At 49.1% G+C, this 25988-nt stretch overlaps 10 protein-coding genes across 10 annotated transcripts; 4 read left to right on the top strand and 6 right to left on the bottom strand.

Annotated features, from left to right (window-relative positions):
• Positions 1–219: 219 nt before the first annotated feature.
• On the top strand, positions 220–1554 carry N7525_006751 (putative cofactor for methionyl- and glutamyl-tRNA synthetases; the record flags this gene model as incomplete). Its single annotated transcript, XM_002567254.1, has 1 exon — positions 220–1554. One exon carries the CDS (start codon positions 220–222, stop codon positions 1552–1554), a length of 1335 nt encoding a protein of 444 aa, XP_002567300.1.
• A 227-nt stretch (positions 1555–1781) lies between these two features.
• On the bottom strand, positions 1782–3247 carry N7525_006752 (pepsin-like aspartic protease; the record flags this gene model as incomplete). The annotated part of the gene is made up of 3 exons (XM_002567255.1): positions 1782–1909; positions 1985–2748; positions 2850–3247. The coding sequence occupies 3 exons, from the start codon at positions 3245–3247 to the stop codon at positions 1782–1784; spliced, it is 1290 nt and encodes a 429-aa protein (XP_002567301.1).
• Positions 3248–5770: 2523 nt separating this feature from the next.
• N7525_006753 (DUF4452 domain-containing protein) lies at positions 5771–6471 on the bottom strand (the record flags this gene model as incomplete). The annotated part of the gene is made up of 2 exons (XM_002567256.1): positions 5771–6079; positions 6196–6471. 2 exons carry the CDS (start codon positions 6469–6471, stop codon positions 5771–5773), a joined length of 585 nt encoding a protein of 194 aa, XP_002567302.1.
• A 3433-nt stretch (positions 6472–9904) lies between these two features.
• Positions 9905–10931, bottom strand: ssn8 (cyclin-dependent protein serine/threonine kinase regulator SSN8; the record flags this gene model as incomplete). Its single annotated transcript, XM_061213823.1, has 3 exons — positions 9905–10449; positions 10502–10711; positions 10772–10931. 3 exons carry the CDS (start codon positions 10929–10931, stop codon positions 9905–9907), a joined length of 915 nt encoding a protein of 304 aa, XP_061068254.1.
• Positions 10932–11413: 482 nt separating this feature from the next.
• N7525_006755 (calcium-binding mitochondrial carrier protein) lies at positions 11414–13589 on the top strand (the record flags this gene model as incomplete). Its single annotated transcript, XM_002567260.1, has 8 exons — positions 11414–11543; positions 11601–11681; positions 11760–11967; positions 12033–12649; positions 12702–12763; positions 12824–12927; positions 12980–13012; positions 13070–13589. The coding sequence occupies 8 exons, from the start codon at positions 11414–11416 to the stop codon at positions 13587–13589; spliced, it is 1755 nt and encodes a 584-aa protein (XP_002567306.1).
• A 616-nt stretch (positions 13590–14205) lies between these two features.
• On the bottom strand, positions 14206–15383 carry N7525_006756 (glutathione S-transferase family protein; the record flags this gene model as incomplete). Its single annotated transcript, XM_061213824.1, has 3 exons — positions 14206–14787; positions 14849–15027; positions 15227–15383. The coding sequence occupies 3 exons, from the start codon at positions 15381–15383 to the stop codon at positions 14206–14208; spliced, it is 918 nt and encodes a 305-aa protein (XP_061068255.1).
• A 539-nt stretch (positions 15384–15922) lies between these two features.
• On the bottom strand, positions 15923–19258 carry ubaA (E1 ubiquitin-activating protein ubaA; the record flags this gene model as incomplete). The annotated part of the gene is made up of 5 exons (XM_002567262.1): positions 15923–16061; positions 16121–18902; positions 18962–19047; positions 19108–19196; positions 19253–19258. The coding sequence occupies 5 exons, from the start codon at positions 19256–19258 to the stop codon at positions 15923–15925; spliced, it is 3102 nt and encodes a 1033-aa protein (XP_002567308.1).
• Positions 19259–19661: 403 nt separating this feature from the next.
• On the bottom strand, positions 19662–19955 carry N7525_006758 (uncharacterized protein; the record flags this gene model as incomplete). The annotated part of the gene is made up of 2 exons (XM_061213825.1): positions 19662–19792; positions 19814–19955. Coding segments are annotated over 2 exons (273 nt in total), but the record flags the coding sequence as incomplete, so codon positions are not given.
• Positions 19956–20029: 74 nt separating this feature from the next.
• Positions 20030–22372, top strand: N7525_006759 (uncharacterized protein; the record flags this gene model as incomplete). The annotated part of the gene is made up of 1 exon (XM_002567263.1): positions 20030–22372. One exon carries the CDS (start codon positions 20030–20032, stop codon positions 22370–22372), a length of 2343 nt encoding a protein of 780 aa, XP_002567309.1.
• A 1858-nt stretch (positions 22373–24230) lies between these two features.
• On the top strand, positions 24231–25298 carry N7525_006760 (putative short chain dehydrogenase/oxidoreductase; the record flags this gene model as incomplete). Its single annotated transcript, XM_002567264.1, has 2 exons — positions 24231–24546; positions 24619–25298. 2 exons carry the CDS (start codon positions 24231–24233, stop codon positions 25296–25298), a joined length of 996 nt encoding a protein of 331 aa, XP_002567310.1.
• Between the last annotated feature and the right edge of the window lie 690 nt (positions 25299–25988).

Raw genomic sequence — 25988 nt, forward strand, 5'->3', positions numbered from 1 at the left:
AAGAACCATAGGCGATTGCTTTGGCGAATTAATATTTATTTAAGCAGTTAAATCTCACCAGATCCCTATATAAAAGGGATCGCCATCAAGCTGAATTCTCTCAGGTCGACCCTATTGCGGGCCCGACTGACAACCCCGCGGGTCCAATCGTTGACACAAATTCGTGCCCCTCCTCGATTTTCTCTTCTTCCACTCCCAACCCCTCCACGAACATACACCATGGCGACGGCAGCAGCTCCCGAGACCTCTCTCCTCTCCCTTCTCTACCGGTCGTACCCCGCCGTAATCTCTCCCGATTCCACCGAGCCCGATTACCTCCACGCCTCGGCCAAGATCTTCCCTCGTGTCACCTTCAATGAGGCAGAGGAAGCCGACATCAAGCAATGGCTTAACACCGTCTCCGGCCTGAAGACTTCTCTCGCCAATGACCAAAAGGATGTCACTACTGGAATTCTCGACCAGCTGAACATCCACCTCGCCACCCGCACTACCCTCCTCGGCGCGAAGCCCTCGGTCGCCGACATTGCCATCTACGCCCTCCTGGCCCCTCTCGTTGAGAAATGGACCCCCGAAGAGCGCACCGGCGAAAAGGGCTACCACCACATCGTGCGTCACATCGACTTTGTGCAGAACGGCCGTCTATTCTCCCTCCAAATCCCCGACGAGGAGAAGATCGCCATCGACGTGAACGACGTCAAGTTCGTGCCCAAGCCCGTCGACCCCAAGGAGGAGAAAGAGCGCAAGAAGCGCGAAAAGGCCAGCGCCCAGAACCCAGATGCCAACAACGAGTCCAAGCCCCTCGTCATCGGCCAAGGCAAGGCCGAGCAAGCCGCCAAAGCCCAGACCCAGGCCGGCGCCGACGGCGCCCCCGTGAAAACCAACAAGAAGGAAAAGAAGGAGAAGAAAGAGAAGGCTCCCAAGCCCGCTCCTGCCCCTGCTGCGCCCCCGGCCCCATCACTGATTGACCTGCGCGTCGGACACATCCTGCGCGCCGTCAACCACCCCAACGCGGACTCGCTGTACGTCTCCACGATCGACTGCGGTGACGCCCCGGGCAGCGACAACACCTCTCTCGATGAGGAGACCGGCAAGACCGTTCGGACTGTGTGCTCCGGATTGAACGGGTTGGTCCCGCTGGAGGAGATGCAGGGCCGTAAGATCGTTGCGGTGTGCAACCTGAAGCCTGTGACCATGCGTGGCGTCAAGTCTTGCGCGATGGTTCTTGCTGCCTCCCCGCGTGTTGCGGAGGGCGAGGACTCCCACGCCGGTCCTGTCGAGCTCGTTAACCCCCCTGCTGATGCTCCTGCCGGTGAGCGCATTAGCTTCGAGGGCTGGAACGATGGCCAGCCTGAGAAGCAGCTTAACCCTAAGAAGAAGGTCTGGGAGACTTTCCAGCCGGGTTTCACTACCACTGCGGACCGTGAGGTCGCCTTTGATAGCAGTGCTGTTCCCTCTGTCCATGGACAGGAGGGCAAGCCTGCTCTTGGCAAGCTTGTTGCTGCCTCCGGTGGTGTTTGTACTGTTAAGAGCTTGACTAATGCTACTGTTCGGTAAGGGATGTGAAGGTGTTCGGTATATCTGAAAATAAAAACTAAAACGCATACCCACGAGAATATGAAGAAATCAAAATTTCCAAGTTCAGTATTATTGTGTATCTTATGGAATTTCTTCCTCTCTGCATCGCTGCCAACACATGAAAAAGTGGAAATGTGGATTTGATTTTTTCTAATATGTACATCGTCACACAACTTCAGGGGCTGATAGATCTTGGCCTCTTTACTTTAAGCAGGCGCCGCGAATCCCAAAGAAGGCCCGCGTTTGTCAAAGACGACAAACAAGGCCTTCAAGAACACATCGCCATAGATCGCCATGCTTGAGCTTCCGCTCGACTGAAGGCCGCCATAGCACACTATCGAAAAGCAAGGGTTAGCCCAGAACTCATACCCCAAAGAAGCCTAAAGGAGTGGAGGGAAGAAAGACTCACCCGTTTCACCAGTAGTCGTGTTGGTTCCAACCTCGGACCAATTCATGAACGATCCAGGGATGGTAGCCGAATAACCAGGCCCAACCGCAACGGATAGGCTGGGCAAGCTCGAGGTACAGGGGAAGATATACCCGTTGGCATTCTTGGCGTATAAACCACCCTTGACTTGCTTATAATACGCTTCTGCAACCTCAGGGCTAACCATCATGAGTGAGGTGCCAGTGTCGGCAATGGCCTGGGGTGCCCGAGTGATCGGGTGGAAGGGGCCTTCTCCTATGGCGTATTGTGCCGACTCGAATTCCCAGAATCCATTGGATGAATCCACACTGACATTGGCCATGACGCCTCGGTACTTTTCCGGATCAACGGTTCCAAATTCATACTCACCGACGCCGTTGCTGAGAAGGCGAGCGGTGAAGACTGGCTCGTCGAGGTTGGGGGCGACATTGTCGAAGAACGTATTCTGTTTCTCTGGCGTGACAGTGTTGATCGAAGAAAATCCAAGACCGACGAGTCCGTTAGACTTGGTGTCTTCGGCGAATGTTTGCGAAACATCTGTCGGAAGGCCGAATGCCTGCCCGGCGACTTCGATACCACCAATCGAGACAACATCCTTGCCTACGGGCCCATTGGCATAGGAGGAGTCCCCGTACCGGATCTCGAATGTGCTGCCTTTGAGTTCTTCAAATGTGGAGGATTTGCTCGGTTCGTACACCGTTCGGCTGTTTCGCAGTGACTTTGGAAGTCTCGAGCTCATCACCCACCTTACATGACAATTCGTTAGTCCGGAATATTCGTTTCGTGAGCTGGAGCATTGAAAGATGCTAGCCACTATCCCAAAGGTAAAACAAGATATGAAACTTACATATCAGCAGAGCCGCTGTCAAAATTCATATCGAGTGTTTGGCCTCCGATATTGACTGGCGAGACAAATTCCACGTCTCCATCAACAGAAGTGGCATCTACGGCACCCGTCTGTTCAGAATCCTCCACATCTTCCTTTGCAGCTTTCACATGCGTGGCATGCTTGGTTTCAAAGGGCTGGAAGTCGCTCACATCAACCCCATTGAGGTTTGCTGTATCAATTCCGAACTTGCGGTACGCTTTGCGCAGTGCCGTGGGTCCGTGGGAAACGTAGCCATCGCGCTTGACTCTCTGTACCTTAAAGGACCGGCCTTGAAGGTGATTCGGAGAATCCACGGGCAGGGATAGAGCATTGAAGCTCAACGAAAAGAGCATAGCGAGAAAAAGAACGAATTGCATCTTGCCCGAAGTCCCAATTTGGGATATCAAAATCGGAAAAAAAAAGGAGTGATTAGATCAGGGCCAGCCTGAGACTTGATATTAAAGAATGCAATGGACAAGAAACACAAGGATGAAGACAGGACCAAAAAAAAAAAAAAAGAAAGTGAATTTCCAGCAGGTCCGTAGATCTGTAGGGGCAGGCTTGTTCCAAATCGCTGAATGAATGGGAAGACAATGCCAATGTCCCAAAATGAACGCTAGCAGGCAGTAGTCCTGACTTGAATGCCTGCAGCCAAGAATGGAAAGGAAAAGAAAGAGAATAATACGATGAGAACAATGAGGACAATGCAGAGAAGAAGAAAAGAAAACAAGATGACAATGACAATATCAGCAAAACAAAGCAAGACAAAGTGAAACCTTCATAGGAGGAAACAACCAAGGCAAGAACCACCCAAAAGAAGTACGGAGTCCCTAGGTACGTATATTGTAGTGCAAGAGTTTCTTTCTTCAGTACTTGGCATTTCACCTCGACCTATCGGAGGCAAGTGCTGTACTGCAAAGCCCTTGGCCCGAGCTGGGCATGCTTCACAGTAGACGCCATCAGTCCAAGACCAGAGCGACGTATACTACGTGGGCCCCGGGATGTGTCAGGTCCAGGTCAGGGGCTCGGGAGAAGCGCCAGATAGGCTAGCACGGAGCACGGAGCACGTAGATGATATCTATATACGGAATATCCTGCTAGTATTCCGTAATTTGTCTGTTACGCGACGTCTTAGATAAGTGGGGGGATTGTCCTGGGCGCGTGGGTTTGACACCTGAGACCTTAGGGCCTGTCAGTGTCGGGATGTCGTTGGTCCATCCTGAAACAAGGGCTAGCGGGTAGGGACCCAATCATGCAGGCGGCAAGACGTACTTGAAACGGATTGGAGAGGTTATAAAGATCTCCCATTGTGACGGATTAAGTGTGGCTTTTCTTTTGTTTGCTTTAGTTTTGTTGCTCTGGTTGCCTGTTGGAACAATGGCATTGCATTGTGGGCATAGAACAATAGCATCTTCGCCTCACATCATTGATCTTCGGGCGATCAAACTGTTGGGTGTGACCAATGTTAATTGGAGATCTAGTCATGACTTTTGTGTGTTTTGTTTTGCTGTTTAAGGGACGTAATCCTCGTAGGCAAAAAGACTATGTAGGCATATATATATTCCTTAGGAATTGAGCGAGGCTTTTGTCCACTCCACCATATATATATATCCTTACATATTTTCTCAGCACGGCTTGTGATATTGATTGGATTTGCAAAGCGGAGTCAAGGGAAATCGCAGAACCTTCATTACTAGCCTTAGGATACTATCCCAAACCAAGCCAGCATATGAGCGGCGGGCTACTTGTGTTTGCCATTAGAATGACTCGGAGCAAAAGGCTGCATCTACATGCCCAGCAGCCAAGAGATCAAGTACATTGCTTCGTACAAGACATGAAGACACAAATAAGAGATGTGATTGAACTTAATATGTAAATCAACATCATATAACCTTGGAATGTCACAACTCTCCGGGAGTTCCCAAAAGGGCAAAAGAAATACAGAACCAAGAGAATAGATGAAAGAGAACGAAAGCATTTTAAAGTGCATAATGGTCTAGACTCGCACACCGCGAGAGACCCCCAAGGATATCGATTTCAAACAGAAACAACTCCACATCCCATGGTTTCGCTACCAGACCCAACCAACCACATACCAGTGGCAAGGAAGCGTTGTTCACCAATCCCCAAATTCCATGTACAGAAACAATCCGTAAAAGATGAGCAAAGTAGAAGGTAACAAAATAAAAAACAACCCAAGATATTCAACAGTGCCAAGCAATGCAGACGTGTATCGTTTCCGCCTCTAGATCCTTGAAAATGATATCCATTCCCGCCCCGGTAATAAAAAGAAACCCAAACAAAGAGATCGAAGAAAGAAAATGAAGTAGCGGAGGTGTATCTGGCAAAGTCGTCGGCACGCAAACCCCTCCCAAATAAAAAGGTAAAATCAACTCCAAAGGTCATGAACAAGCAACGTCAAGTAGCAATGTCACTGCACGTGTGTTCTGTACATCATCGGTGGCCCGACCGGGAAAAAGAAACATAGGCCGAAGAAAGTATTCGTCCCTCCCTGAGAGACGAAAGAGGTATCGTAGGAAAAGGATGCAAGGTATTGAATCGCAGGCGCCGTCGCTCGCAACAAGCTAAGAGTATCGCAAAGGATCTAGAATATGAGGCGAAGGTGGTCGTAATCGGCGAAGAGGAGAGGGTATGTACAGGTCGGTTTTTTGTTTTCGAATTTTTGAAGATTTTTTTTGTCGCCGTGTTCATGGAACAAATATTTTTCCAGGTGTCGTGTCGAATGCAATAGACGTATCGAACAAGAATGCAAGTGGAGAAAAAAAAATTATGACCTGCGATTAAGGGACCCCGATGATGCAGAACAGCTTAAATAACGGACGTGCAATGGACGAATGGAGATGTAGGGTACCAGCCTACGACTTTGGCAGATGGCACCCTTACCATCGACGCTGAGCAGTCTGCATCATCGCGGGCGAGATCGATGAAGGCGGGCTCGACAGGGTCATTCCGGTCGAGGGGTTGATAATCGGAATGACCTTGCGGGTCCGGTTCGCAGGCTGCTGGTAGTTGACATGATTAGGGTTGCCGGCAACACCAGGGTGAACGTATGAGTTTGTTTGAGCGGGGGACAAAGAGATGGACGGGGTCACCTGCTGCACCGGTTGGATTTGGTGCTGCAAAGGCGAGGTGTCCGGTGAACCGCTGGAGAGGGAGGAGCGGTCGGAAGCGGAGTGGATGGAGTGCAGCTACAAAGCACGTCAACAAAATTGGCCCCTTAATGGTTTATCCGAATTGAGATTTGGAGCGATCTTCAAGGGGGTGACGGATAAGGGGATTTGAAGATTCGCCAATCACAACATACATCATCCTCAGTCAGGAGACCCGGACAGAATTCGAGGTCATCATCCAGATCAAAGGAGCGACCAGCCTCGAATCTTGCACGGAAGGCTGTCACAGCCGGAGCTTCCGCCAATTCCCGCATACTCTTAACTCCTCGGAACTGACGCTGAGCATTCTGAGAGGCCATCTTTGGGGCACGACGAGAGCGTCCGTGATGGGTATTTGATGCAGATTGCATATGAGCACCATGGTGAGGGTGTTGCTGATGTTGCTGTTGGTTATAGAAGTAGGCAGACATTGTGTGAGAAGATCGAAAACGAGAAGATGAGAGAAGATAAATTGAAAGTTACAAAAAAGAAAAATAGGAAAAATATAGGAAAGATCGATGGGATTGAAAGAGGAAAGGAGGATTAATGAGAATGAGAATGTGTGGGAAGAGGCGAAGGGAAAAAGAGGGGAGGGGTGTGTTATGGGGGGATGGTATGGTTATGGTAATTACCATATATTACTATTTCAGGGAGTTGGTCGGGTGTTTAAGATAGAGAATATGGATAATTACAGGTCCTGTACTGTCAGTCATGAAAAGGCACTTCCATCGACGCACCAACCAGACGAAAGCGCTAACGAAGTGGCAATAGCCTCACAGCCAATGGGAACTCGTAGATCCTCCCAAAATGGACCTTCAACGGCCCACCAAAATACTGAGTGAAAAACGTGACGTCGTCGACAATTAGAACGTTACTCTATTAGGAAGATCTTTGAGTGATGACCGCCACTGCCTACATACCAAGGGCATCGGGAGAACTCTAGGTAGGATTGTCCTCGGACAATGATAATTGTCGTCACATAGTTTTTATTTTATTTTATATTTTTATCTAGATCCGAGATTGCCGATATTGCCGAATCTAAACAATATACAAATGATATATCATCAAATGAAAATGCAGTAGAGCTGTCCGGAAGACTAAAACCCCATACTCCCCCAGTTCCTCATATCTTGTAGGGGTTGGGAAGCTGAAATTTTTCTCAGCCCTTCGGATCCCCTTTAGCTGCAGGCTGTGCAGGGCATGGACTTTTACCCAGGTACATTCCCCTCCATTGCCCCTATAGGGTGCCCGAATCGGTAGTGGCTGAATCTTGCTTTGATCGGCTCCCCCGTACGAATTCCCCAATCCTTCGACACGCAGCGCAAAAATTCGAAAAGCAAAACCTTGTTGGTCTCGAGACACACCCACATCACTAGCTGCAGATGAACCCGCCTATTATTGGCAGGGGACCTTGAGATCCTACCTTATCAGCTCCCACCCTTCCAAAAGCGGAGTTGATTAATGCGGAATCCGGACTAGGCCAGGGGCCTAAGGCGCCTTCTGGCTTTTTCGCTGGGTAGCATTGCCTACCCGTGACTCACTGCATATCCATGCGACCGAATGAAAATCAACCGTGAGTCCACACACTCTCTAACGTGTTTATATTTTAGCGATTTCCGTTTAGTTTTATTCTGGTCCTTTTGTCCCTGATTGGGGTACGGACTCGGAAATGCTCTCTCGGCGCCTACTGGAACATAACCCTGTTGCATGATGTGCCGAGCTTCCATCTTTCCACCAGTGATAACTTCCATTCTATTACACCGCGCCGAAAAAGGATCAAGCCCAAACTCTAGAGACAATGTACCACCGTACGGAGTAAGCTCTCCAGTTTTCGGCTTCACCGCCCCTTTGGCTTTGGCCATTTGGAACAGAATCTCACGGGGCGCAGTCGCACCTGCCGAGATCGGATATATCACATATTTATGTTGTATTTTACTCAGTAAACGTTGAAGCTTGACTTAATGCAGCTGATCTATCCAGCGTCTATGCATGGTGCATGATTTGGTGTCTGCTTGAGATCGTGGGGTCCAAATGCAAGAAATATGTAATTCAGCGAGGGACCGTGATCCTGCGATCCGATCCCCAGATACACTGCGCAAGGGACTTGCACGATCTTCAACTATTCTAGTGGCCCTGGTTGGATTGTAAATATGTGATACCTACCCCATCGTGGCAAATGTTTCTGTGCTCCGAGCCGGAAGGTGGTTTCAGACTATGGGCGGGATTGAAATCGCGATTTGCGGAGTCGAGGCCATGCTTGTTGCACTGCATGACAGCATGACAACATACAACAAACAGATAAGTCTAGATTCTCATTCTCTAAACATTATTTTGTGGTTGGGTCTACTTTTATTACGCTTGAGTAATTCTTACCTACATACATACTACAGCATACCTAGGTATGGACAGAGTAGTGCCTTTGATAAGACGAACCCCTCGATGGTTGGAAACCGCATATCCTACCTAGGTCACAAACCTATATTTCCAAGATTTTACCTAGTATTTCTATGCCCATCGTCGCAAGTCAATCTCTTTATACAGAATTTAATGAAAACCAACTTCCAAGGTTGTCTCTATCGCTGTAATAACCGGTTCCTTTGCCAACATACCTTACATAAATGTACCTATATACCTATGTATGTACCCTTTGCCTAGAAAACTTAAATCTATTCTGGACTACAGTACGGAGTAGGGCCATGCCCAGGTGCCATTCCAATCCGGGTTTTCTTTCTCCTATAGTAACGTCACATAATATAAATGCATACATACTTATAGCTGCGCATGTACATTGAGATACAAGAGGGCTACATGCATGTATCTAATGAGCAGAGGTCATAATGCGCTGGTCGACTAAGTGATCGCAGACACAGAGGTATGCAGGGAATTTACATTCGACCCAACTGAATCGACGCCAATCCACTTTATATATCATTTCGCCGCACCAATAATCGAACGGCATCGAATGGTATCGAGGTGGCCGATTGCTGTCTTGAAGCTATCCATTGATTGGGAAGGCTCGATGTATCCACCTGCAAGTATAAACCCGCCCCCTCCATTTTCTCTTCTTCATGTTCGTTCTGGAGAAAATGCTTCCTAGCCCTAGGCCAATCAACGCAGAAGTAATCAAGTCTTCTCTCTATTGGGTCCATCAATTGTGTGCTTCTACTTTCAGAAAGGCAAGATGTGTGCTTGTAGGGGAGGCAGCTCATCTTAACAATGTTAGTTCTTCACCCTATTTATGACATGTCTTTGACACTCACTCCATACTAGCCCATAGGTGCTATGGGCCTTTCAACAGGCCCGATTGACTCCGAAGCCCTATGCGATAAACACGAGATTATTCTTGAAGGGAAGTCGTCTGACCTGCTAGATATATATGCGAATGAGAGAGCAAAGACATTTCAGATGGTTGTTGACCCTCAAAGTACGCAGAATAAACTTCGAGTCCAAAGTGACCCCGAATTAACCCACGAGAATTGGCTGCTCCGCCGGCTGAACAGCGGATCTCCCAAATTTAAGAGTTTGGGTTGCCATTTTTCCAACAGTGGAGGGTGGCTATGAAGGAAGTAGTCTCACAGATATCGTAGCTTTTCCTCAAAGATTATCCATTGCCACACATCGCAACCTTGTCTTCGGCTTGCAAGCTGATTCCTGCTATAATCGTTACTGTCGATGACTTTTTGACCTGAAAACTTATTACCAGCCATGCCTTGGTAGATGGGCAGTAGGAAGTGTCCGCAAAAGAAGGGGGCTAGGAAACCGGCCAAAAGTAAATCAGCCGTACGTGGACCAGCTGCCTATCTGGGATATTAAGACGAGACCGGGATACAACGGTTATGTTAAAGTACAAGATGAGGGAAGGCATCACTTGTCCAAGTTCTTGCTCTTCACCATCCTCCCAAGCAACTCTTTGCAGCTCTTCTCGCTGTATTGCTCCCAGACCTCGTACAACGAGACCAGCTCTTGTGTACATTCGATGACAGCTTTGATATCGACTTCGCTTTCCGCAAGCCAGCCGACCAGCTTCTGAATTTTAGGGGGAGGACCGGATCCGGTTTTATCTGACAAAGCGGCCAGCATCTGCATGCCACCGCCATCTCTCATAGAGCCTGCCAAAGCCGATTGTCCGGTTCCAGGGTAGGCAGATGGATGAGTGGGCTTGAATACAACAGCAACGATTATTGCCATGATCGCAATGACATGAGGAGGGTGTAGGAGTGGTAGATCTGTCAGATAATGATCGTTGATAACGGACCAGGCGAGAGCGATTTCATCCGAGGTGAGTGATAGTTCGGTTTGAAGTTCGGACAAAGTCCGATAAGGATGATGCACGATGAGTTGCGAGCTCAGTTCGGATATTAAGGCAAACTCGCATTCTCCGAGCTTTGCCACATCCGGGGTAATAAATTCTGTGGATAGTTAGTGTCTGGTCTGTTTATGGCTTTTTATATGGACACATACCTGGCCACAGGCCGCGCGCTTCGCCAACCACAAAGCGGATATGCTGTGGACTCTCTTCCATCTTACAGGCGAGATAGAATGCTGTGGTGAGCACAAGGTATGGGCTTGTCTGTCGAATCTCGTTCTTGGTATAGAATCTCTTGAGATACACCTGTGCTGTTGCAATGGCCTGCTGTCTGGTGGACATGCGTTTGCCAAGCTTGATAAGCTCTATGATTTGAATTAGCCTGAAGCTACATTCAAATCAATGGACATATTAGCGAAACCTACGCTGGTTAAAGTAGATATTCAGTAGCCGTTGATCAGGCAACGGGAACTGCGAATGGGCAACTTTATCCTTCTCCCGTAATCCTTCACGGATATCTGCTAACTTCTCTCTCGAAAATAGCCAGTGTCGACGCTGGGTTGATGCCCAGTAGTTGGCTGCCATATTGAAAGTTCAATGTTTGATGATGCAAAGCTCGTAACTGAGAAAGCCGTCACGACATGGTCCGAAGTCCGGGCTGTATAGCTGACTCCGCAGGTCACGTATTCAAATGAAAATGAGATGCAGAACCAACGCAATAGAAAAGCAAAACCAAACCAAATCAAAACAACATGATATATTATAATAATCTAAGAATCAACTTAATCTTGAGGTCAGGTTGCAATCCCAAAAAGGGATAGTAGGGCTTGGCCCTGGTCCCGTGCGAGAGAATCCGATGGCAGTCAAAGCCGGTCAAATGGCCGGGCGCCTATTAATCAGGTCATTTATCCATTCATACCTAGGTATTCACCTCGGGCATAACTTTCACCTCACGTCATCCCTTTTATGTCCCCTCGATTTTCTTCCCCTCAACTACTAGGGGTCCCGGGTTCTCAAACCCCTAACAAATAAGACCAAATAATGGTTGCTCGGTAACAACTTTCACTATGGCATCCGGAGAGTCAAAATATGAACGCGACAGACGAGTCGACAAACTCTGGGAAACTTTGGATACACGACGGGAAGGCCACATCGACCTGAATGGGTTAAAGAAGGGGCTAAAGAAAATCGATCATCGTTAGTTTGACCGGGTTCCTTGCTATATATCTGCGCGCTGGGCTAATCTCCTCCTAGCTTTAAAAAATGCAGACGATATGGTAGTCAATGTCGTGCGGGAGGTGGACACGAATGGCGATGGACGGATCGACCAAGCTGGTAAGCTCACGAGAACCACCTAGGCACCATTCGGGGAAGGCCCTGGTCCATATTTGGTCCAATCCTAATCACCACCAGAATTCCGAGCATTTCTCAACCACACCGAGAACGGGCTCTGGCAGATGTTCCAGAGCATTGATCGAGATCGGAACGGAGAAATTGACAAGACAGAATTGCGGAATGCCTTTTCACGTTCCGGAGTCACGGTTTCGAACGCCAAGTTGGACCGGTTTTTCGCCGAGGTCGACAAAAATCATGACGGGGTGATCTCTTACACAGAGTGGAGGTATATGCATTCTCACTGGGCAACTGCAGGCTGAATAGTCTAGGCTGACTTATGATTCGTTTTAGGGATTTCCTTCTATTCCTCCCACTCCACTCCCCGACCGACCTACACGCCGTCCTTTCATACTACACGGCTACGGGAAATCTAAACCCGGAAGGAGATGTCAACATCAATGACCTGCAGGGTTTAGGTACAGACCATCCGTTTCTTTCACCCTACATTTTCGCCATCCCACACTTTTTGTACAACATTTTGTCCCTCCCCGCCTTGGCCTCCCTCCTTCCTTCAGCACACGCGGAAACCAGCCATATCTCAAAGTTGGGACCCGTTCTCGAGCAAGATCTTGTCTCGCTAGACGGCGACTTGGAGTTGGAGTGGTTGCCACTTCCCCAGACTACCGCCATGCGGATGTTTTTCCGATATTATGGACGGAAGTTGACCGAGAATACCCCTCAACTAGGCTACTTCCTTGCCGGTGGAATTGCGGGTGCCGTTTCAAGAACTGCTACCGCCCCCCTCGATCGCCTCAAAGTTTATCTCATTGCGCAAACTGGTGTCAAATCAACGGTTAAGGCGGCGAAGGAGGGAGCCCCGTTGGCTGCGGCGGGGAATGCGTCCAGAACATTGTTCGACGCTCTCAAGGAACTATGGCGGGCTGGAGGAATACGGAGTTTGTTCGCAGGTTCGTCGCATTGTCGATCTGGACTCGAAGCGGCAACGACTAACTTAAGTAGGGAACGGCTTGAACGTGGTCAAGGTCATGCCGGAGTCTGCGATCAAGTTTGGTGCCTACGAGGTTTGTACTCTTGATATTCGATTTCGCTACACATTGAGACGAATGCTGACCTGAAAACAGTCCGCGAAAAGAGCATTTGCACGGCTCGAAGGACATAACGATCCCAAGCGACTCCTTCCCACTTCGCAGTTCATGTCCGGTGGCTTTGGTGGAATGGTTGCCCAGTAGGTCTTTTGTGTCAATGATGAGAGAAAAATCGGTTTTAATTGTGACTAGATGCTTTGTCTACCCCCTGGATACCCTAAAATTGTGAGTACATCGATCCAAGTGAGTTGCTGGAGCATTGTCGCTTACGATCACCACTAGTCGCATGCAGTGTGAAACCGTGAAGGATGGCCCGAAAGGCAACCGGCTCATCGCAGCTACCGCAAAAAAGGTGTGGAGCAAAAATGGCTTCGTTGGCTTCTTCCGAGGACTCCCGCTTGGCCTTGTGGGCATGTTCCCCTACGCCGCAATCGATCTATCAACATTTGAATACCTCAAACGGACACTTCTAGCCAAAAAGGCTCGTGACTGTGGCTGTCATGAGGATGACGTACCACTCGGCAACTTCGCAACAGGTGCAATTGGTGCTATGAGTGGAGGATTTAGCGCCTCGATTGTCTACCCCCTCAACGTTCTCCGAACTCGACTTCAAACCCAGGGCACAATCATGCATCCGCCTACATACACAGGAATCGGGGAGGTCCTAAAAATCACACTCAAAACCGAGGGACCTCGTGGCCTTTACAAAGGTCTCACACCCAACCTTCTCAAAGTGGCACCGGCCATGTCAATCAGCTATGTGGTCTATGAGAACTCGAAACGCATGCTTGGCCTACGATGATTTGCCGAACAAGCCCTCACTTCCACTTCCTCCTTGCATCCCCCGCGGATACAACTAAGCCATTTGCATGCATTTTCGACCTTTGCCCTGGCACGTTCATTCCGGTGCCTTCGGATCGGTCTTTGGTACTTACTGGCTTGACATTTAAAAGCATTGTCCCCAAGATACCCACAAAGGCCATTTACAGACATGGCACACCCCCTCGCTCATGGGTGCATTTGAGATGCACCCCATTCTCTTTTTTGATCTCTTCGCCATATTACCAGGGTATCACAATTGGGGTTTCTTTTTTCATTTCTTTGCATTCACATTTGGTTGATGCCAACAAGGCTTCACTGTAATTTTTATTTGCTTTCTATTGCCTACGTTGTGCTCACTTGAGACAACTGTACTTTTGACCAACCTTTGATACAGGGCACTGGGAAACTCACCATCAACCACATCAGCATGGCAAGGCGTCGATACAATACCACGGGACTTTTTGATTTCCATTTTTTTATACAAGAAAATCTACATGCTTGGATAGTACATACACTGAACATTTCTTGAATACCATTCTGACTGCTCTTAAACTGCCCAGGTCGCGAATCGCACCACCCTTTCCTGGATCAGACCTTTATTTAGCCGCTTGCACAGCCCTAACCTCCTCATCCTGAGGAAGGATATCTGGCACAGGCCCCACAGGAGTAATAGCAAACTGATTAATCTGCTTGTGACTCTTAGTATAATGGAGCTTAATATGCTCAAAGTCAGTGGTATCCCGGAAAGCAGGAACATCCCAATACAGCCTGCGCACCCAGCGATGGAGAGCCGGGAACCCGGAGCGAATATCACGCAGATTGCACTTGAAATGTTGCACATAGACCGGATCAAACCGAACGATGGTGGTGTAGAGTCTGATATCAGCCTCGGTGATCTCATCGCCGAAGAAATACGGCTTTGAGGCTGCTTGCTGCTTGGCGAGGTGTGCTTCGACTTTGTCTAGCGAGGAGAAGAGCGTTGTGACAGCTTTCTCGTAGGCTTCTTGCGTGGTTGCGAAACCAGATTTGTATACGCCATTATTGATGTCGTTGTAGATCCATTCGTTGTAAGCCTCGATCTCGGCTTGGAGAGCATCGGGGAAGAGATCGATTTTCTTGTATTGCTCTGGGAGGATATCGTCGAATTCGTGGTAAAGCATGCGGATGATTTCGGAGCTCTGGTTTTGTAAGTATTATGAGTTGGAAATGGTTTTCTTTTGGGAGGATTGTTTTTCATACCTCGTTGCTTACGATCAGCTTGGTCTTCTTGTCGAAGAGAACGGGGACAGTGAACCGGCCTGTGTAGTCTGGGTCATTCGAGAAGTAGATCTGTCGGAGATGCGTGAATTCCGGGTGTAGAGGATCAGGAATGGTGTTCTCCCCTGGCAGTTTCTCATCGGGAGTAACAAATCGCCAGCCTAAGAGATGTGTTAGAACAATGCAATTTCCCCAGAACTCATGAGATAGATCTGACCTTTTTCTCCAAGATGCCAATGTACCGAAGAGAAAGAGATGAAGTCCTCGAGACCCTTGAGCTTCCGCGTAATCAAAGTGCGATGAGCTAGTAGATAGTTAACCACTGATCGAGTGTTGACTACATTGGAAGCTCTTTCATACCCCAAGGACAGGCATAAGAAACATAAAGATGGTACCGGCCCTTCTCTGGAGGGAATTGGGCTCCGGCCTCTCTAGAGATCCAGTTCCGGAAGACGGATTGCTGGCGCTTGAATTCGCCGGACTTGTCGCCGGGTTTCACCCAATCGGTGATGTTCATGGTATTTGTGGCGGCCTTGAATTATAAATCAGTACAGTCATTGGAGCTATTGTAGCGGGCTTATCTTGTGTTTCTTACAGCCATATTGCGGGAGTAGATGATTGGTACTGTGGGGAACACGAAGCTCTGGTAAGCTGCACGAAGAGGCCCTGCGCGGAGAATTGGACGTGAAAGATGCTGTAATGGTTGAGATCTCAGCAGAGTAAAGAACATAGGTGGCAGACAAAGTGGAATTTACACATGTATATATAGGGAAAAATCAAAATGTCGCCTTTGCGGGGGTCATGACGTCCATGGACATGACCAAATGCTGAGTCAGATTTCCAAGGTTGCTTATCGGAAGATCGATCAGCTTTGACAAATCTGGACGGTCTTGGCAAAACCCGTGATTTGACATCAATTGTACACAAGTGGCTTACATTGATAATCTACACACATATTTGTACCAGTGGAGAGCTTTGGAGAGTGGAATAACCATGAAATATAGCTACTGTACTAGCAATATGTAGCCAACACGCTTTCCATAGATTCTATTCGCCTTATTTTGTGAGCTTGACCATGACGTAGGGAACCTCGACATCTTCTTCTGTTTGGTCCTCGGCGGTAACCTCGAAGATGATGTTCTTCTGGTGCTCGGGAACTGGCTTCTTGCTGACGTGCTCCACAAGCTTGCTCATACTGGAAGATATAGTGTTAGTACACAGACTTACGCAGGGGGCTATAGAAGAGATACTCACGGTAGAGGAAGGCGATCCTTGACCTTCGACGGGGGATAGAAGCTTGCATACAACAAGCTGACTCCAGAGCTGACCATGGTGATATCCAAGCCCTTCTCGGCGAAGAAGTCGATGAACTCCTGAAGGGGAATGTCTTCCACCTCGAACCGGTCCCAGAGCCTGTCAATTGTGACCTCGCCTTGCTTGCCTTGATACGTGCCCTTTTCGCTACCGATCGGCTCACTGAAGCTAAATAGTGGAAGGGCCAAATTAACGAAGCCGTTCTTGTATTGCTCGATGTCGTCCTTGCCGTCAACGACCTTGTACAGTTCGAGGGCAACAAGACCGGTCGCCAGGGCAGTAGTGGTGGCAATCGCCGGGATGATCTTTCCGGCGATAAATTTGGTCTTGTGTCGGTCGGCCTGAGGAATCTCGTAGTTGTCTGCACGAAGGTTGCTGGCCGCGGTGATGAAGTCGATGTGGTGGTTGGTATCATCATCCTTCTCAAACTCAACTGGCTGCAAGCGGAAACCAGCAAGAGATTTTGGCGAGGGAAGAGATGCCACCAGTTTCTGGATTTCCTGATCATCAGTAGATGAACCAGCTGGCTGGGCATTCGGATCAGGGTCATTTTCATTGGCCTGAATCTTGACGTTCGAGCTCGGGGTGAACTCCGGAACGATCATGTCATCGACTACCCTTCGGTAATAGTCCTTATCCGCACCGGGGTTCTTGATACCGTAGTTGAACGCATGGAGGTTAGCACCAGCAACAACAAATCCAAGATGAGTTGGATTGGTGCTATCGAACTTCAATGGTGTAGGGGCACGCTTAGGACCAGACCAGAAGAGTTGACCGGATGATGTCTTAGAGTCCCGGGGGAAGTTATAGAGAAGCTGCTGGATTGCGTTGTTGTACTGCGCTTCAAATTGTTGGCGAGCCCACACAACACAATCATCGAAAGTTAGCGGTTTTTCAGTGACCAAGAAGTCACGCAGGTGCTCCAAAGTTTGTTTCTCATTACCCCCCTGCTTGAGGGTTTGCTGAATGTAGTCGGATTGCGAGAGGTACATGTTGACTGATTCGGGTGGGCCAACGAAGTAGGTTTGGAAGACATCCCGTGCCCATGCAATGGTGTGTTCAATGCGATTCGGGAAACTCTTCAGGGTACACATAGGGAATGACTTCTCCGGGGGATCCTGAGAGCTGGAGTAGGACTCCGTGACGAAAGGAAGGACGACCTGAGTGTTACACTTGGTGCCCAGGGTGCCACTCTCCAGCAATGGCTTGCGGAAGAAAACACAGCGGCGATCAACGTATGTCCGCGCATCAACATTGTCCAAAGCATTTGTCACACCGTCAAGGCCGTTCCAGAAATCCTCATTGAAGATGTGCTCAGTGTCGGGACCGACGCGATCACGAAGAGTGACAATCTTATTTGTCAAATCTGGGTTCATTGCCTGGGCAGCCGCAGACGCGCATTCACTCTTGAGTCTGCCAACGTCCTTAGAACGGAAGAGGAATTGGCGGTTAAGATTGCTCTTCTCGATCTGATCCATATCGGTGACGTAAATCTTTCCTTTGGGGCCCGTACCCAGACCCATCATGGCCCAGTTCTTGAGCGTCTCACAACCGATAGCACCAGAGCCGACCAAGAATTGAGTGACATTGGCAAGTTTGTCTTGGTATTCCTTGCCAAACACCGCAATTTGACCATCGTAGCGGGTACCAAGAGGCTTGCAGCTCTCTTCTGATCGAGTGACCGACGAAGGCAAAGACTCCAAAGAGTCAAAGTACAGCCACTGATGCACAGGGCCGAACTTGCCTGAGACAGCCTTCAGAACTTCCTGGGCGGCGATTCCACCAAAGAAAGCAGCTAACGGATTCAGATCACCGCGAGCCTGGTAACTCAGCTCTTTGATTATCTTTTCATCCAGTTCAACTTTCTCTTCACCGGCCGCAGCAAGATTGTTAGCAATCTTTAGAACCTCCTGGGCGTCGCTATCATTGTGGGGACGAGGCAGCTGGCCATCACGAGTCTCCGCAAACTTATGGAGAGCTTGGATACCAATGTGCAATTGTTGTGGCCGGTCAAACTTGGCGGGGTCGGACATGACAATCTCGGGATTTTTGAGTTGATCCTCCAGTGGCTGGAAATCAATGAACTTGGGCATCTTGACTTGAGTGAATAGACCACCACCTTGGTAGGATCCTAGACCGGAGACGTCGCCAATAGTGAAAGTATACGGACCCTTCACGGTGACCTTGCGAGGATCACTGTTATTTAGCCCCTCCATACCCTTGACTTCAGTGAAAGTGACAAAGTCACCATCCTCGAGTCCATGTCTCGTCTCATCGAGCGCTGAGACCAACCCTTCCTCGTCGATATCCGCCACAATTCCACTAGCAGGCTCTTCACCGTTGGGATCACCCACAGTGAAGTTCTTTCCAAAGTCATTGAAGATATAACCAAAGAGACCGAATGTATCCGTAATTGTGAGGTAGATTTTGTTCTTGTGGCAGAAGTCGGCAATCGCCAATTGCTCCTTCAAAGGCGTCTGTGTGAGAACCACTGCCTGGTAGCGCTTTAGTTGTTCGAGATCGCCTACGAGGCTCTCGCCCTCATGGACTGTGACGGGCACGTAGGAGTTCAACTCGGCGACTCTAGGGGCGGTAACTTCAGCACGGGGCTTGCCGACGTCCTCTGGCTGAAGGAAAAACTGCGAAGAAAGATCCGAGATAGCGACTGGTGCGGGGTCGTATAAGGTGAGGGATTTAACACCGGCGAGGGCGATGTTCTTGGCTATAGACAATCAGATGTTGGGATGAAAGCAAGGTTTGGTTAATAGTTGAATCACATACCGATTTCCACGCCCAAGCCCTTGAGACCCACAATCAGAACGTTGGAGGAGCCCATTCGCTTCATGGCCTCGTGACCAAGAACGTATCTCTATGGTGTCAGTAGATATTCGCGATTTGAATGTCATAGAGGGATGCGGGTGGCTTACAGCTGTCGACTATACAATGATTCGTCGATATCCCCATGCTTGATGGCTTCGATGGTTTCTTGGGGGTTCTCGACCTGCATCTTGACGTCCTTTGGTGAAATATATTAGTGGCAAATCTTATCTCTAAGATCAAGACTAACCATACCGTCATGGTTCTTTTCTCTGGCCGAGCTCCGACGTCGTCTTCAGAGGCTCTGCGCTTCCCGGGCTTAGCCGCGTCTCGAACAGGAATGTTTGAAGGAATGATGAAAATCAGGAGGTGAAAGCCTTGCAATAGAGCAAGTCTTTCAATAGTGATGATAAATCAAGTTGCAACGCCCAGCGTACCAGGTACCTAGCTCAACGAGCACGGAGAAGAGTAGCAATCCGAACGCAATCAACGGATGATAGAGGATTATAGAAGAGAAGAATAATGAAGCGCTTGTGAGGTGGGAGGTGGATAAGTAAAGGACAAGTCAGTACAAAGTAGAAGAGAGATCAAGAGGGACACCGACGTAAGAGGGGGTCCGGACAGCTAAGTGATGACTAACGGGCGGTGAGAGGGCGATTGACCTTTAGCCCCGCAATACTTCAATGGGAGCTATTCTATTGTGTTCGAGCCATAGAAGAGTGGAAGCTGTGATCTGGATAAGGTTGTGGTCGTCTTTCAAGAATGAACAACCAACCCTATCTTCCCTGATTGGTTCTGAAGCCTGCTATTCCATACGCCACGTTTGACGCGTCTCGGCATCAACGCGAAGCTTGGCGCCGACAAGACGTCCGACTTCATATGTGTCGCTTTGAATTCGTGGGGCGCGGTCTATTGTACTGGCAGCGTAGGAACTGCCCAGCGGAGAGAAGACATTTATCTAGGTGAGTTTTCTGCGTATATGCCTGTGATGAGCTCGTGATTAATATGGACCGATAGGGAACTCTCGTCAGAATGCTCCATGAGATCCTACTCTCCCTCTCCGGCCAGCCGTCCTCCCTCTTCAGTACCCAAAAAGGGGAAAATGCTGTCACTCAAGATGATTTTCCCCTTCTTTCACCTCCGGAGAAAGCCCTCCTCGCCTCCGTTGCCCATCTAAGTCGACTCCACGCGCAGCTGCGGAAATATGCCTCCCATATATCCTCCACAAGCCCATCTGTCATATGCCGCTCTGTCTCTACAGTTATTGTTGGGACACATCTAGGCGAATTCCAGAAGAAGATACTGGAGGTTGAGAGGGCAATCCTTGCCGAGGACAGTGGATATGTCGGCGGCTACGGTATTGTCCCATTGTCGACTATCGTGGGGGAATTTGCACCATGGACGCGGCGCATGGAGTGGCTTTGGGCTGTTATCCGGTTCATTCAACCCGAAAGAAAAAGCACCGGGATTTTGCATGGTTCCACGGGGGCAGCGCTCATAGATCATCTGCGGGCCGAAGCTCAAACAGGATATCTTGATATCAAGGAGATGGCCCTACAACTGGCGACAGCGGCTGAGACAGCATGGATGAAACAACTTTCGATGTGGTTGCTTTATGGGAATCTTCCTATCTACGGGAAGGAAGACTTTTTCATCCAGGAGGATACCGAAAAAGAGAATGAAGAGGCACAATTCAGCGTAAACGTTCGATTGCTCCCAGGTTTCGTCACAGCACAAACAGCAGGCTCAATACTATTTATTGGCAAATCCCTCAATCATATCCGGGCGAAGCGGAAGACTTCAATAGCAGGAACTTCTACTGCGCCCGTGACGTTATATCGGGAGCACATCGAGCAACTTGCGGGCCTGAAATCACCAATTTCGCCTTCAAAATTGACTACCGCCGTTGACTCCATTCGCCTTTCCCTTTCTCAATCAACCTTGTCTAAATTGTTACCCCTCCCGAAGATCCTGGAAATCCTGACTTTGCTTCACAATTTCCTTTTACTAGGACGAGGAGAGTTTGCAGTAGCTCTTGTAGCACATGCAGATTCTCGCGTTGAGGAAAGCCGACGCCGACGCCCATCAGCGACCCGTCCATTGGGGAAACTTGACATCCTTACCATCAAAGAAGGTGACGTCACAGCTGCTCTAGCTGAAGCATGGGCAGAGCTTTTCTCGCTACAAAAGGAGGAGGACCCAGCCGATGAAGAACTTGAACTTGCCCGGGACCTTCTTTGTCTGTCCGTCAGTGGCCGCAAAGGTGGCCGACCGATGACTCCTGCCCAAACTCCCAATTCAATATCCAAAATCTCAAAGATCTCATTTGAAGACCTGCTCTTCCCCATACCCACAAACCTCACCGCACATATCCGGGCCCCTCTGGACTTATTTATCTCGAGCTCTGATATTGTCATCTATTCCAAGATCCATTCTTATCTCCTGGGAATACGGCGGGCTCAGATCCGACTTGGAGATCTATGGAAACGTACTCCGTTGCGGCGAAACCACCCTACGCCATGGGGACCACCCAGAAGTAACAGTGTCTTCGGCCAAGCTAAGCTGCAGGCAAGGAGAGATAGAGATAATGCCCGTGTTCGCCAAATGCGTCATATCTGGGCCACAGGAAGTGCATGCCTGTTTACGCTTTCCGAGATTGGGAGCTTTTTCCAGGGAGATGTCGTCAATGAGTCATGGCAGCACCTTCGCCAATGGATTGAAGGATGCTCTTCGTCCACAGTATCAGCTCCTGGATCCCGACCTGGGACGGCATCCTCTTCTAAATCGCATAACAGTTCCAAAACACTGTCCCCCGAGTCTGGCCAGCAGACCATGGGACGACATGATCCCGAGGCTCTCACGGTTGCCCACCGGCGGCACTTGTCATCTTTGGTGCAATCCCTCTTTTTGACTGATATACCCTTCACAAACACTATGAGAGGACTGCTCACAAATATAGACCGCTTCGTCGCCCTTCTGATACGGTTGGAAACCATCCAACACAACATGGATTTAGAAACAGATGAAGGCGTGGAAGACGCCTTGGTAGATTATGCCCATGAAGAACGCGAGGTATGGGAAGAGCTACGCGCCACTCGAAACGATGTCGAAGCGGGTATCAAGAATCTCGTTGGAAGCCTGCGGGACATTGACGACAGTCGCTCGGGAGAAGGTCTGGGACCCGCGGAACTCGCAACGAACCTCGGTCAGATGTGGCCTGGTTCCCGCCAAGCTGACAGCGCGAGTTCCGGCTTCGACCATTACGTGCCCCATAAAGCAGCGGGGGTGGATCGTCTGCTCATGAAACTGGATTTCGGCAGCCTTCGCAGCGGCTTCGGACCCGAGACGACTGCGAGTCTCGCGGGTATGCCATGATGACTGAAGCGGCCCATGGACTCTAATTGGTCCTTTGTTCTTATTGTCTTCGTTTACGAGCACCTTCCGAGGAATTGGCGTTTTATCTCATGGGCATTGGGTGGTTGGGACGGCTGACAGGAGTCTGGATATTGCATGGGTCCCTTTTTTTTTTTCTCTTTCTCTTTCTTGCACTTCTTTGTTGGTGGGCTTCGCAAAGCTATTTCCGAGAAAACAAGTTCGCTTCATCCATTGCTGCGAGATGGGGTCATGTGTCTGTCGGGATCTTCATTTGAAGACCAGCCGCAGGGGAGAAGGAATGTGCACACCGTGTCCCTGCAGATCGCGTTGCTTCTTTATTAACAGAAATAACACATATCACTTATCTGTATGAAGTACTCCACAAGGCACAGGTGACCTGGATTTAGTACGTACGCCGTTCCACAAGATCCTCAAGATCGTCTTCAACCCGATAGCCCCTGCTTACTCCGTAGTCGGAATGGGATTGCAAGCACGTGTACAATGTAGGGCTTGCGGGACAAACCCATCATGAGTGGCAAAGAGGGCCCAGACAGCGAATTCGGGGCTTCCTTAACTACAAAAAGGAATATGGAACAGGGCTCGGCTTGCATATTACGCCATACATTGTACTCCGTATTGGCAACTGCCTCCTAACGCCTTTAGTTCCTGGTGATAGAGACGTTGAAAGAGAGCGTGTAAGTTCTTTGCCAATTATTATAGTACGTGCAAAAGAAACATTCAGGGATCTCATTCAGGGCGAAGTATTCTATAGAGCTGTTGTACAGGTGTCCCTTGGGCATGGGAGTCGGTGTAAGATGTGAGGAAGGGTTACCGGATTAGGAAATCCCGGGCTTGAATGTATGAGATTTCATTAAGCTCATGTGGTCCATTCCCCCCATCCTAAAAATAAAATAAAACAAAAATTAGACCCCGGGACTGGACAATCTGCGTGCCCATGGGGTTTGGGTGGATTCAAGGTGGAACTTCGAGGGTCTGTCTGGTCCCAAGGGGCCCGGGACGCCGAGAAAGGAGAAGACGAGATGAGATATCCATTGACTTGTAACTACCCAAATTTCTGTGGAGCCTGGAGCCTGGAGCCTTTGGATGTCTCGAAGTCTTTGTGGCATAATGTCAAGCAAGAAAATAGAAAATGCATTATGCTTCCAACTAGCCGTTGATGCCGAGTATCTCATTGGGGCCGGCATTCCGTATCTGCATGGGAGCTTCAGTGCGGGATCTTCTGATATTTCCCCCTAACTATCCTGCCCCTTCGACCCGGGACAGAACCGGGGATCGGCATGGACAAAAGAACCAGATTTGAGCCAATCAGACTGCTAGAATATCAATTGTGATGTACAACCGTGCATACTCCCGCCGGATGGGCCATTCCATCGAAGCTCGCATCGAAGTCTTTACCGTCTTCAGCCCAAGGTCACGATATTCCTTCCTAGATAGTGGTGCGACCCCCTTTCCCCAACATCCCCATCTCCATAGCTAATCAGAGCTTCAGTGGCAAGCTTGGGCCTTGCCGTGGATGCTCTCGGTCAATCGAAATGTCTGGGTCCATCGGAGTAATGGTGAAAGCAATTATCCACCGGGTCACGCGCAACTGGAAGAGTTTTTTCCTGTCCATCTTTATGCAGGATCTTATTGTTCTCGGTAGGCTTTCCAAGGAAGTACCGTCTCAGCTCTCTAGACATATAAATCTATCACCCCGATGCAATATACGGAAATATCGTGAATTCTTTGGCTGTATCACTCTTTGTTATTTCCTATTTCACGACTGTCGACATAAATATTACTTCCTCGCTTCTGAATACCCCCACTCTATAGTTATACCCCGATCCCGCCTTTGGCCATGTCTTTCATTCCCCGAGTATGGGCTCCTGCTCGTACACGGCTAGCTGGAGTCGCCGTCGCTGTTCCTGGTTCTCTCTTTTCCTCATCAAGTCGCTTGTACTCGACCTCCAAGAGTACCTTTAGCCCTCACGATATCCACAATGTAACTCACCACCCGGACCACATCCAATCAAAGATGCCGGCGAAAGAGCTCTTGCGCAACAACCACCGTTTCAGCGAGTTTGATCTTGAGGGCCGAGTATATGCCATCACCGGCGGTGGACGAGGACTGGGACTATCAATGGCAGAAGCGTTGGTCGAGGCCGGGGCAAAAGGTATTGACTCCCTCGTTTCCCCCCGATTGTCTAACTGATCGAATGAATGCTAACGCAATATCAAATAAGCAGTGTACTGTCTGGACCGCCTCGAGTCCCCGCATCCAGACTTCCTCCTTGCTAAGCAAAGGGCCCAGGATGACTATGGAAGCAGCTTGGAGTACATCCGCATCGACGTACGCAACAACACCGAAGTCAACAACGCATTCGCAGCCATTGCAGCGCAGGGAGAGCGATTGGACGGCCTGATCGCCGCAGCCGGAATCAACTACCTCCAGAGCGCACTAGAGCACTCCCAGCAGGCTTTAGATGATGTGATGTCGATTAATTATAATGGAGTATTCAACTCAGCCACCGCCGCCGCCCGCCAGATGTTCAAATACCAACAGCAGGGCTCGATCCTACTAGTAGCCAGCATGAGCGGCCTAATCGCCAACAAAGGCATGACCTCGCCCGTATACAACTCGTCAAAGGCGGCAGTTATCCAGCTAGGTCGTTCTCTTGCTATGGAATGGGGTCGTCATGGAATTCGTGTCAACAGTTTGTGCCCCGGCCACATCATCACCCCGATGGTGGACGAGGTATTCAAGCAGAATCCCGCTGCTAGAGCTACTTGGGAAGCGGAGAATATGCTTGGACGGTTGGCGCTGCCCGAGGAATTCCGTGGCACGGCTCTTTTCTGTCTTTCTGATGCGAGCAGCTTCATGACGGGAAGCACTCTGCTCATCGATGGAGGACACACTGCTTGGTAAACGGCATTCTTGACCGGAAAAATCTGCACAAAAGTCAACTTCAAATAAAAGATATTAATAAATCTGGCGAAAAAAGGTCGAAGAAGGTTACTGGCGTTGGGGGCGAATTTTGTACAATAAACGCATCCACCATCAGATAATCTACCTTATGCATCATCTCAATCTAGACTTGCACACAATGGAGCTGGGGTTGCCCAGATTTCAGATTCGAAGATCTAATCATCGAACTTCCTTTCAGGCAGCTATTCTCATAATGCCGTAGATATTCCCTCAGAATCAGCATAGCACACTCTATATGTTGTATACATCATTACCCTCGAGCCAGATTTCTTTCCCAAAATGCCAAGTGCAGTTACTACCCGCCAGAAAGCCGAGTAAATCACACTTCTAACTTAAATTTAAGTCTGACATTGAGAGTTGGCTGCTTTATCGTCTAGGACGCCGGATGTATGCTCGCACAGCAGTTTGAAATTAGGGTTTTTTTTAGAAAAATTTCATCTACTTACTGAGTACGACCAGCAAAAGCAAATTCCCTTCCAGCTCCGTCCAAGAGTCATTTAGTCCAATTCAGATTTTCCAGAGTATCCTATCGTTTCCATCTATTGGATAGCGACAGAATTTTTCCGACATCGCACAGTGCATACCAACTCAGGACAGTAGAGAGTTGGGCAGCACGCCAAGATCTAAACA

Source organism: Penicillium rubens (genome assembly GCF_028828025.1).
Source record: "Penicillium rubens strain IBT 27055 chromosome Unknown utg000003l_segment0_segment0, whole genome shotgun sequence".
In the NCBI taxonomy this organism is placed as follows: domain Eukaryota; kingdom Fungi; phylum Ascomycota; class Eurotiomycetes; order Eurotiales; family Aspergillaceae; genus Penicillium; species Penicillium rubens.